The following is a 16,959-nucleotide window of genomic DNA, read 5'->3' as shown; positions in this document are numbered from 1 at the left end:
AAAAGCTTTTGAAGGAAGGTTGCTCTTATCTTAGTGAGTTGCTGCCCCCTTTACATCTTCCACTTGTGTGATGGTTAAGCTTTCTAGTTATGTTTTGAGAATCCTCATGCCTTATTTAGTCAGATGCTGTCAGTCTTTTGCTTAGAATCATTCCTCTTAGCTGCCTTCTCTCACTGCCAGACATGTACTTCCTGGCATAGTGCTATCAATACAGCTTAGTCACTGAAATTCTGCCGTTTTTTTTCAATCAAGTTCTATCTCACTTCTTGTTTATGAAGTTTTTGCCTAAGGAAGGGGTACAATTCAGTGAATGCAGGATGAGATGTCCTTCTATTCACGTTGGAGTATTCATAACAGTAGGGAGTTGCTGCCAGCAATGCTACCTTCTGGCCAGTATACCAAAGTCTTTGTTTCCTGGAGGGTACGTGTGACGTCCCTTGTCAGGGCCATAAACTGACGTAGGGTATAAAGGTGACATCTGCACACACCCTTGGCAGAACTTTCCTGCCGCAGTAAACACCAGACCCCTGTTTGCCAGTTCCTAAGGCAGATCGCTTTTCAGATGACCGTTAATATTTCCAGATCGAATGACCGTTTCATCCTACTGATGCAGATAAATGCCCTGTTGGGTTTTTTCATTGCCTTTGATTATTATGTCAACTAAAAAGGGGAAGTGTGCTTGTGGGAGACAAATTCCTCACAAGGACGCACACGAGAAGTGTGTTTTTTGCTTCGGCAAGGCCCACGACCATACGTCCGGCCCCATTTGCAAATCTTTCATTCCAAAAACCCTTCGTGGCCATCTTGCTGCACTAAAATTGTATTTAAAAAATCTGTGACTCTGACGTCTTGCACTCGGTATGGAAGGGGGAGTAGGCCCGTCTGAAGAGCCACCAAGGAAGAAGGCCAATAAACTCAGGCTGGAATCCCTTGCTGCACCTCAGGCTTCCGAGAAGGTTCTTGAGGCTGATGAAAGTCCGGTATCTTCCCAGACATCATTTTCCAAGCCAGGTCTGGGAACCACTATGGAAGCTGGGGTGGCAGAAACCTTTAGTATGTCCACTGAGGCTACTCAGCCATCAGATCCAGATGGCGGAGGGAACCACGACTCAAGTCTATCGGAGGGCATAGCTCCTTCTCTCCCACCCAGACTTCCGCGCCGATTCTCTCTCCACCAACTACTTCTTTAAAGGAAAAACAAAAAGCTAAGCACACTGAAACCCAACCAGTTCCTGGATGGGAAGTTTTTTCTCAGAGCCTTTTTAAGGCTTGTCAGGCCCTACAGACATAGTAGCCCCCACGCACACACACTACTCGACCTACTTTACAGGTATAAGAGCTAGAGTACTCCTCTTCAGAGGAATCCTCCTCATATGCATCCCAAATAGAGTCCCCAAAAGATTTCATCACCCCAGAGGAGGAAGGCTCCATCATTCCTGAATCTCTAGGGGAAGAAATTACCTTTGGAGACTTGGAGACGCAATCTCCTTCATGAGGGAGCATTTCAAATGGCAAGCATCTGAAGTTTCTGATATCAAGAAAAGATACGTCGACTTTTTGCATATGGAACAACCCTCTCCTTCAGCAGTGGCTCCCTTGCTACCTGCCTTTCAGGATACCTTCCTGGCTGCTTCACAGTCCCCTGACTCTTAACCACCAGCTGCTAAATGTCCAGACCATTTTTACAAGGTCCCTCAGGATACCCAATACCTCTTTAGGAACCCTCCAGCAGACCCAGCAGTTATTGCTGTCTGTGCTGATAAATCATCTAGGTAATTACCTTCGCCTGCTCTTTATCCCACAGACAAGGACATTAAATTCATGGACAGGGAAGAAGGTCTATACCTCCTCTACTCTGGCTACTGGAGCTCTCAGCTACCAAACACACATGGCTAAATATGTCTTGGATACCATTTCCAAGGCCTCCACATTACTATCTGACACACCAGACTCTTTCATTACATTAAAACTCACATTAACACCCTTCTTTCCACTGCATCCCAAGTAACTAGGCACTCAATAAAGTGCAGTTATGATGCTGTGGAAGCCTCATCAAAGTCTGCTACATCTGGATCATTCTTGAGGCAATATTCTTCGGTGAGACCACAACCCCTGCCTATGGATGTGCAAACAAAATTGCTGGATGCACCCCTGGATAATAAAGCCCTGTTTGGTCAAGCTTCAGCAGAACTCCAAGTCCCTTCAAGAAAAGAGTAATGAACTTCAGAATCTTAAACACCTTCTTGTGTCTCCTATACCCACATATCACAGGAATTATCCACAGGAAACTTCCTTTGTTAGAAGGGAGTCAGCACACACTGTTCCAAAGTCTAAAGGACGTAGACAAACCAGGAAAAGCTCTACTCCTAGGTTTCCTACAAGTTCTTCCACTGTGCCCTTTCGAGGCCAGTCTGACCAGTCCAGACCGCCTCTTTGTGACTACCCTCCCGTGCACCAAAACATCCCATTTTCCCTCCATCTCACCCTCTCCCTTCCCTCCTGGTGGGTTATTACATCAGAACAATGGTTCTCTCCATCATTCATGACTTGGTGGATGATACCACCCTTCAGTGCATCCCTCAACCACCTACAAGCCAAAGCCACCTTTTCCCTCCTATCATTCAGCAGCTTCTAGTTCAAGGTACCATAGAACAGGTAGCACACCAGCAAAGAAACAGGGGGTTTTACTCCAGAATGTTTCTGGTACCAAGGAAGGATGGCCCTTGAAGGCCAATCGTAGACTTATCCTATCTAAACTTATTTCTCAAAGTTTCCAATTTCAAAATGATTACCTTACCCCTCCTGTTACCACTAATTCCAACTCAGACTTTCATGGTAGCCCTGGACTTAAAGGATGCCTACCTACACATCCCCATACACCCAGATTACAGGAAGTACCTCAGATTTGTAGTAGGCTACTGCCATTTGCAATTCTCAGCCTTGCCCTTTGGACTCTCTACTGCCCCCCCCCCCCCACCCCGCCCCGAGTATTCACAAAATGCCTGGCCCTCGTCATTTCCCACTGCAGGACTCAGGGTATTCAGATATACCCATACCTGGATGACCTGCTCATTCTTCATCAAGACCGCCAAACCCTCCTGTTACATCTACAACAGGTAATCTCCACCCTATCTCTGTTAGGGTTCACCATAAACTATGAAAAATCTCACCTGATCCCCTCTCAAGAACTGGTTTTCCTGGGTTCCAGGATCAGAACAGACTTAATGAAAGCCTTCATTCCAGATCAAAGAATCCTAGACCTTTGTCTATATTTTCAAAGAATCCTCTCCCACACCTCCTTGCCAGCTTGAAATATTTTAGGCTAGATTGTAGGCTACATGGCATCACTCATACCCATGCTGCATCTAGCAAATCTCCATGTGAGAAAAATCCAGTGGGTCATGAAAAACCTATAGAATCAACACTAACAGCCCCCGGACACCCCCTCCCCTTACTTCAGTGTCTGAAGAAGGAACTCCAGTGGTGGATCTCAGCTCTTCAACTCAACCAAGGGATTCACCTTCAGATCCCAGTCCCCCTACAACAGGTCTCCACAGATGCCGCCGACTTGGGATGGGGGGTGGGGGTTCAGTGATACTTACAAGCCAAAAACAACTCTAGTTGCAAGGCACATGGCCCAACTCAAGACTAAAGGACATTATCAACATCAAAGAAATGAGGGCTTTACACTTGGCCCTACTAAACTTCAAATCAGTCCTTCACCCAGGAACCCTGAAAGTAATCACAGATAATATGACGGTCCTGTGGTACATCAGCAAGCAGGGGGGGACAAAGTCCTACACTCTGTGCAGCCTTGCAATCCAGATCTGGAACCTAGCAGTATCTCTCCACATTCATCTGCTGGCTGTCTCTGTCCTTCCACAGAGAATGTTATGGCAGACTACCTGAGCAGAACTTTAGCTCCAAGTCACGAATGGATGCTTCACAGGGAAGTATTTCTAGACATAATCCACAGGTGAGGTATTCCACAAACAGACCTTTTTGCCTCCACCCAGAACAGACAGATGCCCAAATTCTGCACAAGGAATCCACATCCACAAGCATGGAAAGTGGACACCTTCTCCTCCTCTTGGGGGGGAATGTACCTCTATGCCTTCCCCCCATTCACACTAATTCAGAAAGTCCTTCTGAAAATACAGAGGAACAACCCAAAAATCGTACTGGTGACCCCCTTTTGGCCAAGACAGCATTTCCCCCTTACACTTACTAGTCAAGGGCAGTGACCACAGGTTATCCCACCGAATAGACCTACTCACACAGGACAAGGGATCCTTACTAGACCCTCAGGTAGTCAATCTGAAGTTAACCTTATGGGTGATACGGTTTTGATCCCCTACAGACACCTATACTCGGAGGATGTACTCAATGTTCTGCAGGAGGCCAGAAAACCTAGTACTAGGAGAAACTATGTATCCAAATGGAACAGGTTCTCCTACTGGTGTCAACAGAAAAACCAGGACCCTCTAACTACTTCTATACCTGTGGTCCTTTCCTATTTGTGTGAGCTACTGCACTCAGGACTAACATATTCTTCTGTCAAAGTGCATTTATCTGCTATTTCTGCCTGTCTGCCAATCTCCCCTCCTCTGGCTACCAGACTGGAGGTCAAATTTTTCCTCAAGGGAGTGCTTCACATCACGCCACCCAGGAAACCTATCCGTCCCTGTTGGGATCTGAACTTTGTACTAGAAAAACTTACATTGCTACCCTTTGAACCAGCTTATTCAGTATCCTTAAAGCTATGCACACTGAAAACCGTTCTTCTAGTGGCCCTTACATCCGCCAGGAGGGTATCTGAGATCCAAGCCCTCATGGTTACCTGTCCTTACCTTATTTTCCACAAGGATAGAGTTGCCCTAAGGACCAACCCTTCCTTCATGTTGAAGGTGGTTAGTGAACTTTCACTAAATCGGACCATCAGTCTACCAGTTTTTTACCCTCAACCACAAAATTCCTCAGAAAGGACTCTTCATTCCTTGGATGTCCACAGACAATTGAGGTACTACTTAGACAAAGCCAAACCTATCAGAAAATCAGATTAACTTTTTGTCTCTTTCCATACCAGAACTCTGGGGAAGGCAGACTCCAAGCAAACCATTTCCTCATGGATTTCAAAATCCATTACCCTATGCTACTCCTTCCATGAAAAATCTCTACACGGATAAGTCAAACTTCACTCTAGCAGGGCAGCTGCTTCCTCAGCTGCCTTTTTTAAAGGACTTTGACTATGCTTCCATCCTGGAAGCTGCCACTTGGACTTCTGTCCACACCCTTACCGGACATTACAAACTGGACCTAGTCTCTAGAGTTAAGGCAGGGTTTACCAGGTCTATCCTCCAAGGGCTCATTGACCAGGGAACCCAATCCTCCACCAAAAAACATGCTTAAAAGCTCTGGTACTCTCCCTACTGTTATGAATACTGCAACATGTGAAGAGAAGGACATAGAATAGTTGTGTAAGAACTTACCATAACCTTAGATGCCCTTCTCTTCCATGTTGCAGTATTCAGTCCCCCCACCCTGCCCCTCTACATTTAACATCTTGCTTGCCATTCTGACTTGGGGGGGGGGGCATTACTTTGATACCCTCCAATGTCTGCACTGCACACAAACCACCTACTTCCCTGACTGTAGCCTGCATGTAATTCCAAGGGTTTCCTTGGGACTCTTCTACCCACAGGAGTACTACTGTATGCGGCAGTTCATTCTGAGGAGGCTGCATGCAGACGTCACCTTTATACCCTACGTTAGTTTATGGCCGTGACAAGGGACGTCACATGTACCCTTCAGAAACTGACTTTGGTATACTGGCTGGAAGGTGGCGCTGCTGGCAGCAACTCCCTACTGTTATGAATACTGCAACATGGAAGAGAAGGACATCTAAGGTTATGGTAAGTTCTTACACAACTATTCTTTTTTTCTCTGGAACAAAACATACATACTGATATTCATTATTATGACTTGACTTTTTAAAATTAATTTTGTTTTTCCTGAAGTTATTTCCAAATGTTCCTTATACATCTGAGTTATTCATACTTGTGGATATTGTAATGCACTTGGGAACTAGTAGCAAGCATAACCATGCCCCTTGGCTAACAAAACATACTAAATAGATTCTTATTGCTAAGGACAGAACATGGAATGAATAACAAAAATAGAACCCCACAAAATGAAATATAATACAAACAACTCCATAAACTGCTATAAAGCTAGTCATTACCGACAAAAGAAACTACTTCTCTACTCAAGTCGACTCCCAAAACAACAATCCCCAAAAATTCTGGAAATCTGTCACCTCACTCCTTAACCCTAGAAACGAACAAAATCCTACACCATCCCCTGAGAAAGACCTGCTAGAAATTGCCCAGGCCTTAAACACCCACTTCATTAAAACCATTCAAAAAACTTGTCAACGATTTTTCTACTCAAACAAACTCTACCTCAAACAGTTCAGATAGCAACACAAATCTCCCCTCTCCTAAGTCAAACGCATACTCTGCCCTTTAAATGACACCTCAGATAGCGACTCACCCACTTGTACTTTTTCTGCCCACCTCTCTAGTGCATAAGCTGTTAACTAAACTAAAACCATGCTCCCCCTCTGCTGACAGACTTCCAGCCGAATACTTAAAACTTGCTTCAGATGCTATAGCATACCCTGTTAGCATTCTCAACAATTGAGCCGTCTCTGAATCATACATTCTACAACTTGGAAAAAATCCATTATAACTCCGCTACATAAAGGTGGTAATGCTAGTGATCTGTCTAATTACCAGCCCATATCTATACTCTCTCCTCTAGCTAAAATCCTAGAAAAGTGTATATACACTCAGCTGTTAAAATATCTCATCAACAATAAGTTAGTTGCCCCCACTCAACATGGCTTCCGCCCTGCACCTAGCACTACCACTGCCTTACTTTCATTTACCAATACTTTTAACAAAGCCTTAGATGCTTGTCTAATAACCTCAGTTATCTTATTGGATCCATCTAAGGCTTCCGATACAGTGTCACACCCTAACCTACTACTACAACTCAAGTCCTTAAATTGCTCCCCACACTCACTGGCTTAGTTCTCCAACTATCTTTCTGATAGGAAACAATCTGTCAAATAGGAGAACAAGCAATCCGAATATCTCCTAAACAAAACAGGAGTTCCCCAGGGGTCCATTCTTGGGCCACTGCTATTTAACATTGTCATCAATAACTTCCACAACGCTTCCCATCTTGGTACTCTCATCCAATATGCTGACAATTCTACAATAATCTCCTCTGCCAACAGCCTGCCAGATCTCCAATATGTAACACAAAAAGCCTTTACTTCTATTGAAAACTGGCTAAATGATGCCCAACTTCTACTCAACTCAAAAAAATCTAAACTCTTAATATTTTCATCCACACCCTTAAATCAGGACTTCAAAATTTTCTCACAAAACAATACCGAAATAGAACAAGTAAAATCATCAAAACTTCTGGGCATCACAATTGATGACAAACTCTCCTTCGATAATCACATTCATAATGCAATCAAGAAAACCCATTTCAAACTTTGTAAGCTATATAGGCAAAAACATTTTATGAACACGCCCACCGAGTTAAAACTGATCAACGCTGTTCTCCTCCCCACCCTTCTTTATGGTAGCCCCATTTTTACTAACATACATACAGCTCTCAAAAGTAAATTGCAGTCCTGCTGCTATAAAATAGCAAAGTTTGCCTGCAACATCCCAACACGGACCCATCATTGCCTTGCCTTATAAAGTATAAATTGGCTTGATTGCTCCCACTATCTACAATACACCCAACTAACACTCACCCACAAACTACCATATAACCTCAACTTTTGCCCCCTCTCTTCAGACCATCTTACATACATACACCCCTACATGTAATCTTAGGTCCACAAGCAAACAGCTTCTAAGCATATGTAAGCCCTACAAAAGCGCAGAACAAAGCCTCTATTCCTTCATCATTGCCAAAGCTTGGAATGCACTGCCCTCTTCCATTACTCAAATAGACTCCTTAAAAACATTCAGAACTGCACTGAAATCCCATTGCCTCAATAATCAAACATTTTCCTGCATCTGCTTGCCTAAACCACCATAAATAGGTCGCTATCTCTATCACTAGTCACTATCAATGTCCTTTAGTTCACACATCTGTGTTTTTGTCCCTAGGTTTTTCTTTTACTGTAGCTCTAGATTTTATTAGTCTACATGCTACATTAATCTGCTTTTATAGCTGCTTTGTGGCCCAAATTTTTTACCAAAAAAAAAAAAGAGCGAGATATGAATGTTGTTTATACATGCCTGTACATGATTATAATTTCAATACTGTAACTACCTTTAAATTTCTGTAAGTACTTGTTGATATGTATGATGTTTACTTGAAATGGCAACTGATGTATGATGTACAATTGTGACTGTAACTGATGATGTTCTTCATGTTTCACTGTTGCAGTCATCACATTTGGGTTATCCCTGCCAGGGTAGTCCCCGGCCGTCATGAATACCAGACACTTAGTATTTCTGCATCGGTTGCTGTCGCTTGAGGACTGATGTCAGGTCGTCAGTGGTATAAAGGAAGGCATCCGATGCCATTACATCAGTCTTTCTTGCCATGGAGCCTGAAGCAGAAGCAGTTCGCACAGAGTGCCAGTCGGCCGCTGCCTGAGTTTCATTTCCGAATTGAAGTGGAAGTCTTCGAAAGCTAAGTACCCCATTGGGGATCCTTTTTTCTTGCTCTAACCGATGTCGGAAAAAGTTAATAATTGTCTCACCTGTGGAAAGCAAATACCACACTGGGACTTCCACTCTTACTGCGGCATTTGTCTAGGCCCAGACCACGACATCCGTTGTTGTCGCTTCTGTGCTTTAACGCCAGAACTGTTTGTTGTCGGGCCCTTATTGTAACCAGAAATTTCCATTTACAGTCCTTGAATTCTGATATGGCTTCAGTAAGCCATCCGACAGCAGATCTTCTGAAAAAACGTAAAGATAAAGACAGAGACAGACCTCACAGGACCAAACTTTCTGACGATGCTTCCGTTAAGCTGGTCGTCAGTCCACCAGAACTCAGTGAGGCGCTTTTGCAGCCCCTGATGCTCACTTCAGTTATTTCGCAGGCCACTACTGAGACCCTTTCGGAGTCTGGTATGTCACAGAACTCTTCTTCATCTAAGGATCCTGTGGTCGTCGTCTACCTTGGATGGGTCCGGAGCTTTCACAACACCGAATCCCGACATAAACTGACGCCTTCTTTCACGGCTACCGTTCTTTCGAAAACAACTGAGTTCCGTAGGCCCAGGGGTCGAATCACACCCAAGAAACCAACTACCCATTCTCAGGTGCCCGCTCCCTTGCCTCAGTCTCAAATGCTTAAAATGGCAGAAGACCTTATCATGCTGATTAGGGGAAGCCAAGCCACTCCCTCAAAAAGAAAAGAGATCTGTCTCCGGTAGTTTTGTCTGAACAACAGTCAGATGAATCTGATGCATCTGACTATGAAGACATGCAGCCCCTCTTCACATATGAGGATTCTGATGCTGAGGAATCCATTCCTTCAGCCTCTCCCCCAGAGGATTTTTCCTTTGGGGAAACCCTGCATACCTTAAGGGAGCATTTCCAATGGGAGAGTCAAGACTACCTGCAGTCTAAAAGAGACTCGGAGAGTTCCTGGACCTTCCATAACACAGGTCCTAAGCCATCCTCCCAGTCCTAGATGTGGTGGATGATGTCTTCCTTGAATCAAGCTTGACTTCAGATGCCATCCTGCTCCCAGAAAACCAAACAGGTACTACAGAGTCCCTGACTTGCACAAATATCTTTTTAAAAATCCAACAGCTGACCCTGAGGTCATTACTCATGGGCCTAAAGGGATTAAAGCAACCTCCGCTAAGAATCCCACCCCCTCAGACGGGGATTCCCGAGCACTGAACAGATGGGGTAAAAAAGTATACACCTCAGCTACTCTTGCTATCAGGGCACTAAATTGTCAGTTCCATATGCTTAAGTATCAACAACATACCTTGGAACGCCTTAAACAAAAAAATTCCTCCTTTCCTGCATGGGCAGAATCTAAAGATTTACAAGACGTAATGCATTCTGCTGGTCAGGTAACTAAACACACTTTGCACTGTGGTTTTGATGCCCTAGAACCTTCTTGCAGGGCAGCAGTCACCGGATCTGTCATTAGAAGACATACATGGCTTAAGGAACAACCCCTGCCAGACCATGTCAAATCAAAATTGTTGGATGCACCCTTGCACAAAGATACTTATTTGGCACTGAAGCAGAAGAGGTCTTAAAAAAAGATGGAAGAAAAAGGAAAATCTATGCAGACTGTTAGATTTCTTTGAAGTTCAGCAGGCATTTTCCCTCCAAACACTGGTCCTTTCCTGCTCCGAGTAGACAGGGCCAGCCTAGACCCCGTGGAAACGGACCCCCCCCCAGACAGCAGTCCCAGGGGTTGCAGAGATCTAAGCAGTGGACTACCTCCACTTCAAAACCTGGGAGTTCTAAGCCACCCCTTATGGTAAGAACTCGCAATGACTCACCCCTTCCCAACCTCGCTTCTGCCCACCTTCACATACCCCTAGGAGGAAAACTCTCCTTTCACTCAAGCACCTGGGCCACAATTACCAAGGACCAATGGATTCTGAACATTGTGTCTCAAGCACAAATTCTCCTTCCACACCCTTCCAACCCCAAAAGGGTTCCCAGATCTACCACCAAATCAGTAGGCAGAGGCTCAAAAGCAAATCCATTCCCTGCTCTCCTTGGGGGAAGTAGAGCACATTCCTGCAGAGCAGATAGGCCAAAACTTCTACTCCAGACTTTTTCTAGCCCTTAGAAATGAGGGCACCTGGCGCCCCATCCTCTATCTATCCATTCTGAGCACCTTTCTGGTGATCCCAAAATTCAAAATGCTCACCCTCCAGCAGCTGCTACCCATGCTCTTCAAGGATGCCTGGCTAGCCACCCTGGACCTAAAAGAGGCCTACCTCCACATTCCTATCAGGGAGTCCTGCAGTAAATATCTCTGCTTCAGGGCAGGATCTCAACACTTTCAGTTCTCTGTGCTTCCCTTTGGCTTATCTACTGCTCCGAGTTTTCACAAAATGTCTGGCTCTGGCTATTGCCTTTTGCAGACAAAGAAATATTCAAATATACCCCATACTTAGACGACTGCCTGATTCATGCAGACAGCCAGGAAAAGCTGCTCAAAGATCTGGCCTTTGTAAAAGACCTACTAACCTCCCTAGGGTATACAATCAACGAAACTGATCAAAATAGGTACCCACCAAAAGGATAATCTTCCTGGGAGCAAGTCTGGACACAGCATCCCAGATGGCATGCCTTACACCAGAGAAACAAATTTTCCTATCCACTTACTTCTGTCAACTGGCCACCAGGCCCCAGCTTTCTGCAAGGAAAATCCTGCAAGCTCTGTGGTTCATGGCGTCTTGCATACTCCTCATTCCATGTGCCAGACTCCATATGAGGAACCTTCAGTGGTACCTAAAGAGCCTTTGATGTCAACACTCAAGATATGGAAACTCTTCTGCCCATTATTCCTTGCCTGAGGAAGGAATTTCTTTGGTGGGCAACAGCCTGCTCCCACAACAAGGAATTGCCCTTCTTACCCACACCCTGCTGCGCAGACCCTCACCACAGACTCATCAGACTACGCTTGGGGTGCACATGTGGACAGTGGGTGCATACAGGGCCAATGGAACCCCCAGCAACTCCCCCTGCACATCAGTCAAAAAGAGATGATGGCTGTGCAGCAGTCCTTGATAGCTTTCAAACCCCTTCTCTCTCCAGTGGTTCTCCTGATCAAAACAGACAACACCAGTATGATGTGGTACATCAATAAGCAGGGAGGGATACACTCCTACCCGCTGTGCAGGCTGGCCATGACCCTTTGGTTCACAGCCTCTTCCATGCAAATACACCTGTTAGTACAATACCTGCCAGGCTCTCTCAACCCCATGGCAGACCAATTAAGCAGAAAGCTCTTGGACCCTCACAAGTGGCAGCTCAACAAAAACACCTTCTTCCTAATAACTCAGAAATGGGGAACCCTGGAGATTGACCTCTTTGCCTCCCACACCAACCATCAGCTCAGCAAATTCTGCACCAAAGAGCATCACTGCATGGCTTGGAAAGTGGATACCCTGTCCTTCCCCTTGGTAAACCTCTCAGTCTATGCCTTTCCTCCCCTGCTTTTCATTCCCAGGGTACTGCTCAAAATAAGGGAGGAAAAAACCAAGGACCATTCTCATAGCTCTAGACTGGCACAGACAGCACTGGTACCCTTTGCTGCACAGCCTGTCCCCACTGCCTCCATGGAATCTTCCTCAGATTCCAAACCTCCTAACCCAGAGGGAAGGGGAATTTATGCACCCCCAATTACAGACACTCAGTTTGGCGGCTTGGCTTGTACCCTAACCCCTGACCAATCTGCCATTCTCAGTAAACAGGTTCTGGATGTTATCCGAGAGGCCAGACACCCTAGCACCAGAAAGTCTTGTGCAGATAAATGGAAAAGGTTCTGCACCTGGATCCAGGCTAAGGGGGCCAAAACGTCACAGCCCTCCATCCCTCTCATCCTGGGTTACTTAGCTGACCTACTATACAGTGGTCTCTCTTTCTCCCCTATAAAAATTCATGCCTCTGCTATTTCTGCTCATTTTCCCACTGAGCAGCCTCTTTTTTCACACCCTTTGATTAAATAGTTCCTCAGAGGGGCTAGCAACTTGAGGCCCCCCGAAGGGCACCAACACCAGCTTGGGACCTTAACTTTGTCTTGGAAAAGCTCACCCTCTCCCCTTTCGAACCAGCTTCTTCTGCAGAGCTAAAATTTCTCTCCTGGAAGACAGCCTGCCTCCTGGCCATCACTTCAGCCAGAAGTGTCTCTGAGCTGCAAGCACTCATGGCTGTGGAACCCTTCATCTTCCATGCAGACAGGGTATCCCTCAGAACTAATCCATCCTTCATGCCCAAGGTGGTGTCCAGTGTGGCTCTCAACCAATTTATCCATTTACCCACCTTCTTTCCTAATCCATAGAACAAGGGGGAAAGGATTCTGCACTCTCTAGATGTACACAGACAGCCCAGATACTATCTGGACATGACTAAACCTTTCAAAAAGTCTGATGATCAATTGCTGGTTAGCTTTGCTTCAGGGGCAGAAGGCAAAGCCATCTGCAAGCAAACCATTTCCAAATGGATAGCACACTGCATCCATTTCTGCTACAAACAGCATGGCAGGCCTCCCCCCAAGGGTCAGGACACACTCCACCAGAGCAGCCTCCACCTCTGCAGCTTTCCTCAGAGGAGTCCCCACCAGGGACATCCTGAAGGCTGCCACCTGGACAGCTGTTAATTTTTACCAAGCATTACCACCTGCCTCTCTTCTCCAAATTCAGGGCAGGGTCTGCCTCTGCAGTCTTGCAGGGCATGCTAGCCAGCCCCTAGCTTCCTGGACTGCCTCCACCCATTTCCTCAGCTTTGGGAATCCACCCAAATGTGATGACTGCAACAGTGAAACACAAAGAACATAGTACAGTTGTGTACACTTACCATAAATGTAGATGTTCGATTGTATTCACTGTTGCAGTCCTGGTTTCCCTCCCTCCATCCCACTTTCTCTTTTTCTTCCTTTTTTTCCTTGTTGTTCACCTTTCCTCACAAGGGACATATTGGTATTTATTTTCCACTGGTGGGGTTCTTCCACCAGAGCCTGACCACCTACTTTGGAGGCTCCTGACGGGTTAGGGCAAGAAAAACTGATGTAATGGCGTCGGATGGCTTCCTCTATACCACTGACGACCTGACGTCAGTTCTTGAGCAACAGCAACTGACGCAGAAATACTAAGTCTCTGGTATTCAGGCCGACCGAGGGCTACCCTGGCAGGGATAACCCAAATGTGATGACTGCAACAGTGAATACACTCTTAACATCTACATTTATGGTAAGTGTACACAACTGTACTTTACTTGTATACTTTTGTATATACTTGCTCATCTGATGTGACACCATGTCTTGTAACCATTCTTGGAGCTTTTCCCCAGGCCTCCACTGAAAATGGGTTTCTGACCCACTGGACTTTCCCGGTTACCAAATGTAAATAAATAGTAGAATGAGCTGCACAGAAAGCTTGAAAGCATTTGTTGGAAAAGCAGAGTATTAGCTGTTTAGTTTGGTTGGACCGTAATTGCTGTATTTACTACTACACAAAGCTGCACTGTTTCTTTGTAATTTTAATTAGATTTAAAACTGTAAAACCAGGCACACAGTTATCCATATCTTACATTATTTCTTTTTTTCTTTAAGGCGGGAAATGATGCCTCTTGTGTCCTTGATATTTTCTGCACTTTTCATACTGTTTGGAACAGTTATAATTCAGGCATTCAGGTAAACATTTTGCCATTTTCACTGTAGTATAGTATTGTTAAGATGGATAAATGTTGATGAGCCCAGTTTGGCATATGTGTGTATTTGATTTGTAACATTGAAGATGTGTCTGGGGGGGGTCCAGAAAGGGAAATGTAACAAAGGAGGGTAGATTTGTAAAGAAATTTATGAAAATATTTGGCATGGAAGATGTGAATTCAGTACTAGGAATTCTGAGTGAATTTACATGTTATTCCCCAAGATACAAAAACTAACACAATTGTCCATTCCCTCTTAAGAAAGAGACCTAGTTCAATCTCCTGATTTTGAATTTCAGCAAGATTTTACCTCTACGTTTGTTGGTTTCCTGAAGAAGACTTATCATAGCTCTGATTCAAAAACTGCCAACAGTGATGAGTATAGCAAGCCTAGTGACATTTCCAGCTAAGGTGGTGTTTGTAATTACTCTGGTTTGAAGGACTGTTCAAGAAAATGCTTAGATATAGTGATCGCATATTATTGAAAATATTGCTTGTGTGTGTATGTATATATATATATATTTTATTATTTTTTTTTTTTAATTTTCTGCAATTGTTTTCTATGTACGTCACATGACTTGCATGACAAATGATGAACCTTAATTTTTTTTTCGTATGTAACGTGTAAGTATAGTACGCAGAACTTTAAAGTAAGGGTATGTGACATATATAGCAATATGTGGGTGAATTAGGTTAATATTTAAGTGAGTTGATGCTAATGAGATAGTGAGTCATGTGATTATGCATTTCAGATCCATTCTTAAGGAAAACATCCTTGTGAAAGCAGCTCATGTCTAGTGTAGCTTACTCCTTCATTTTGACAGTGAATATTCTTTATCAGTATGCATAGTGATCTTTTGAAAGTGAGCATTCCAGAAATTGACCTATTTTTCATTCAGCGGAATGTGATGACCCACCCCCATTTTCTGGTTGGGACATCAGAACAAGGGGAAATTTACAGTATATGTGTTTTCTGTTCTATGGTAAGGGGAATTCCTGTACATCTTCCCACTATTATGATTTATTTCACACATCAACACAGAGTTCACACCATGGTAGCTGAGACTTGTGTGATTTCAAACTTTCATAGAGGAGAATGCCCTATAGCATGGATCAGATAATAGCTGTCTGTTGTTTCAGACCTGCCAGGTGGTGTGTCAGAAGTGACGGAGACTAACAGAAGCCTTCCAACATACTGACTTAACTGTTCCAAGTAGTAGAGGCTCTGCATTTGGTAAAGCAGTGCTCAAAACAACTACAATTAGTCGCTGTTTAGGTAATCTTGACCTGCCTTGGGTATTTGTATGACAACTGCCTTAGTTATTCCATGACTAGGCTGTGTATCTGTACATTTCAGTAGTGTTAGTTTATAGTGACCTTGTAGAGGGCAAGATTGTAATTCTCCACCACATGGTCACGTTGGTCATGCATTCTTTTAGCACTCATCTATGGTACCACTTCCTTCCTTTGGATGTAAACTTTCATGGATAACAGTCGTGACTGCTCTCCATTCAAAATAGTTGTTTCATGAGAATTGAAGTTTGTATCTTATATTTTTTGTTCCTGGTGAACATCACCTCAGCTCACAAGATGTCAGAGCTGCAGGTCCTTCAGTTGATAACCATATTTGGTCTTTCACAAGGACTGTGAGTTCTTCAGCCCAGACCACTTTTTTTTCAAAAGTGTTTTTTTAATGGTCTTTGACCAGTTTGTCCATTTCCCTGTTTTTTCTTTTCCCCACAGTATTATAAGTCATGGTAGAAAGAGACTCTCATAGGGATGTGCACTGCTAGCTCAGGTTTTATGAGAAGCCGTGTGTATGAGTTTAGGAATATGGAACAGCTTGTATGGTAACTGAGATCACTGCTGCAGTGTTCCAAACAGATGAATATTCACCACTGATATCCAGCCAAGTACCAAAGCCTACACATTCCCAGTATTATACATCCGACGTATGACTTCAGCTCATAAGTGTAAGGGTATATAGGCAGATGTATCATTGTAAATCTTCATGCTGTCTCCATGCCAGCAGCTTGAAGACATCTAAGAGGAAAGTAGTCATCTAGGAGGGGGATAACAGGAGAAGACTGGGTCCCCTCAGTTCTAGAGTCCATCAGACAGGGTAGCAGAGACATGGAAGAAAGGAAAAGAGCAAGAGGTTGGGGTGGAGGGTGGGAAGGAATACTTCAACAGTCATCAGTAGGACATCCATTGTTATGGTAAGTTCCTACACAGCTGTAGTGTTCCCTGACTGAAATCACTATTGTAGTATTCCAGATGAGTGCTTTACAAAGGTCAAGAGAACAGAAGAGAGGATCACTGAGAATGGTGAGAGCTGCCCAAGAGGCCAGAAAGGACTGACCTGGTGAAGGCTGCCCTATGCCTGAAAAAGCCTTCAATTCTGTAGTGTTTAGTGAAAGTGTGCACAGAAAACCATGCATCAGCTTCCACAATGGTTTTTGAATCTACCTCTTGTAGAAAGCCCCAGAATATGTTACTT

General features: G+C 44.3%; 1 protein-coding gene across 1 annotated transcript in view; it reads left to right on the top strand.

Annotated features, from left to right (window-relative positions):
- DNAJC16 (DnaJ heat shock protein family (Hsp40) member C16) overlaps positions 1 to 16,959 on the top strand; it is a 1,387,609-nt gene that overhangs the window by 1,252,231 nt on the left and 118,419 nt on the right. The window contains exon 13 of the mRNA XM_044061770.1: positions 14,362 to 14,442. Within this exon, the coding sequence (XP_043917705.1) occupies positions 14,362 to 14,442 (81 nt within the window). The remainder of the gene's footprint in view (positions 1 to 14,361; positions 14,443 to 16,959) is intronic.

The sequence above is a fragment of the Protopterus annectens genome, chromosome 2.part0, assembly GCF_019279795.1.
Source record: "Protopterus annectens isolate FY-2018-M chromosome 2.part0, PAN1.0, whole genome shotgun sequence".
Taxonomy (NCBI): domain Eukaryota; kingdom Metazoa; phylum Chordata; order Ceratodontiformes; family Protopteridae; genus Protopterus; species Protopterus annectens.
Note: the sequence above shows the minus strand (reverse complement) of the source record. Positions and strands in the feature narration are given on the sequence as shown.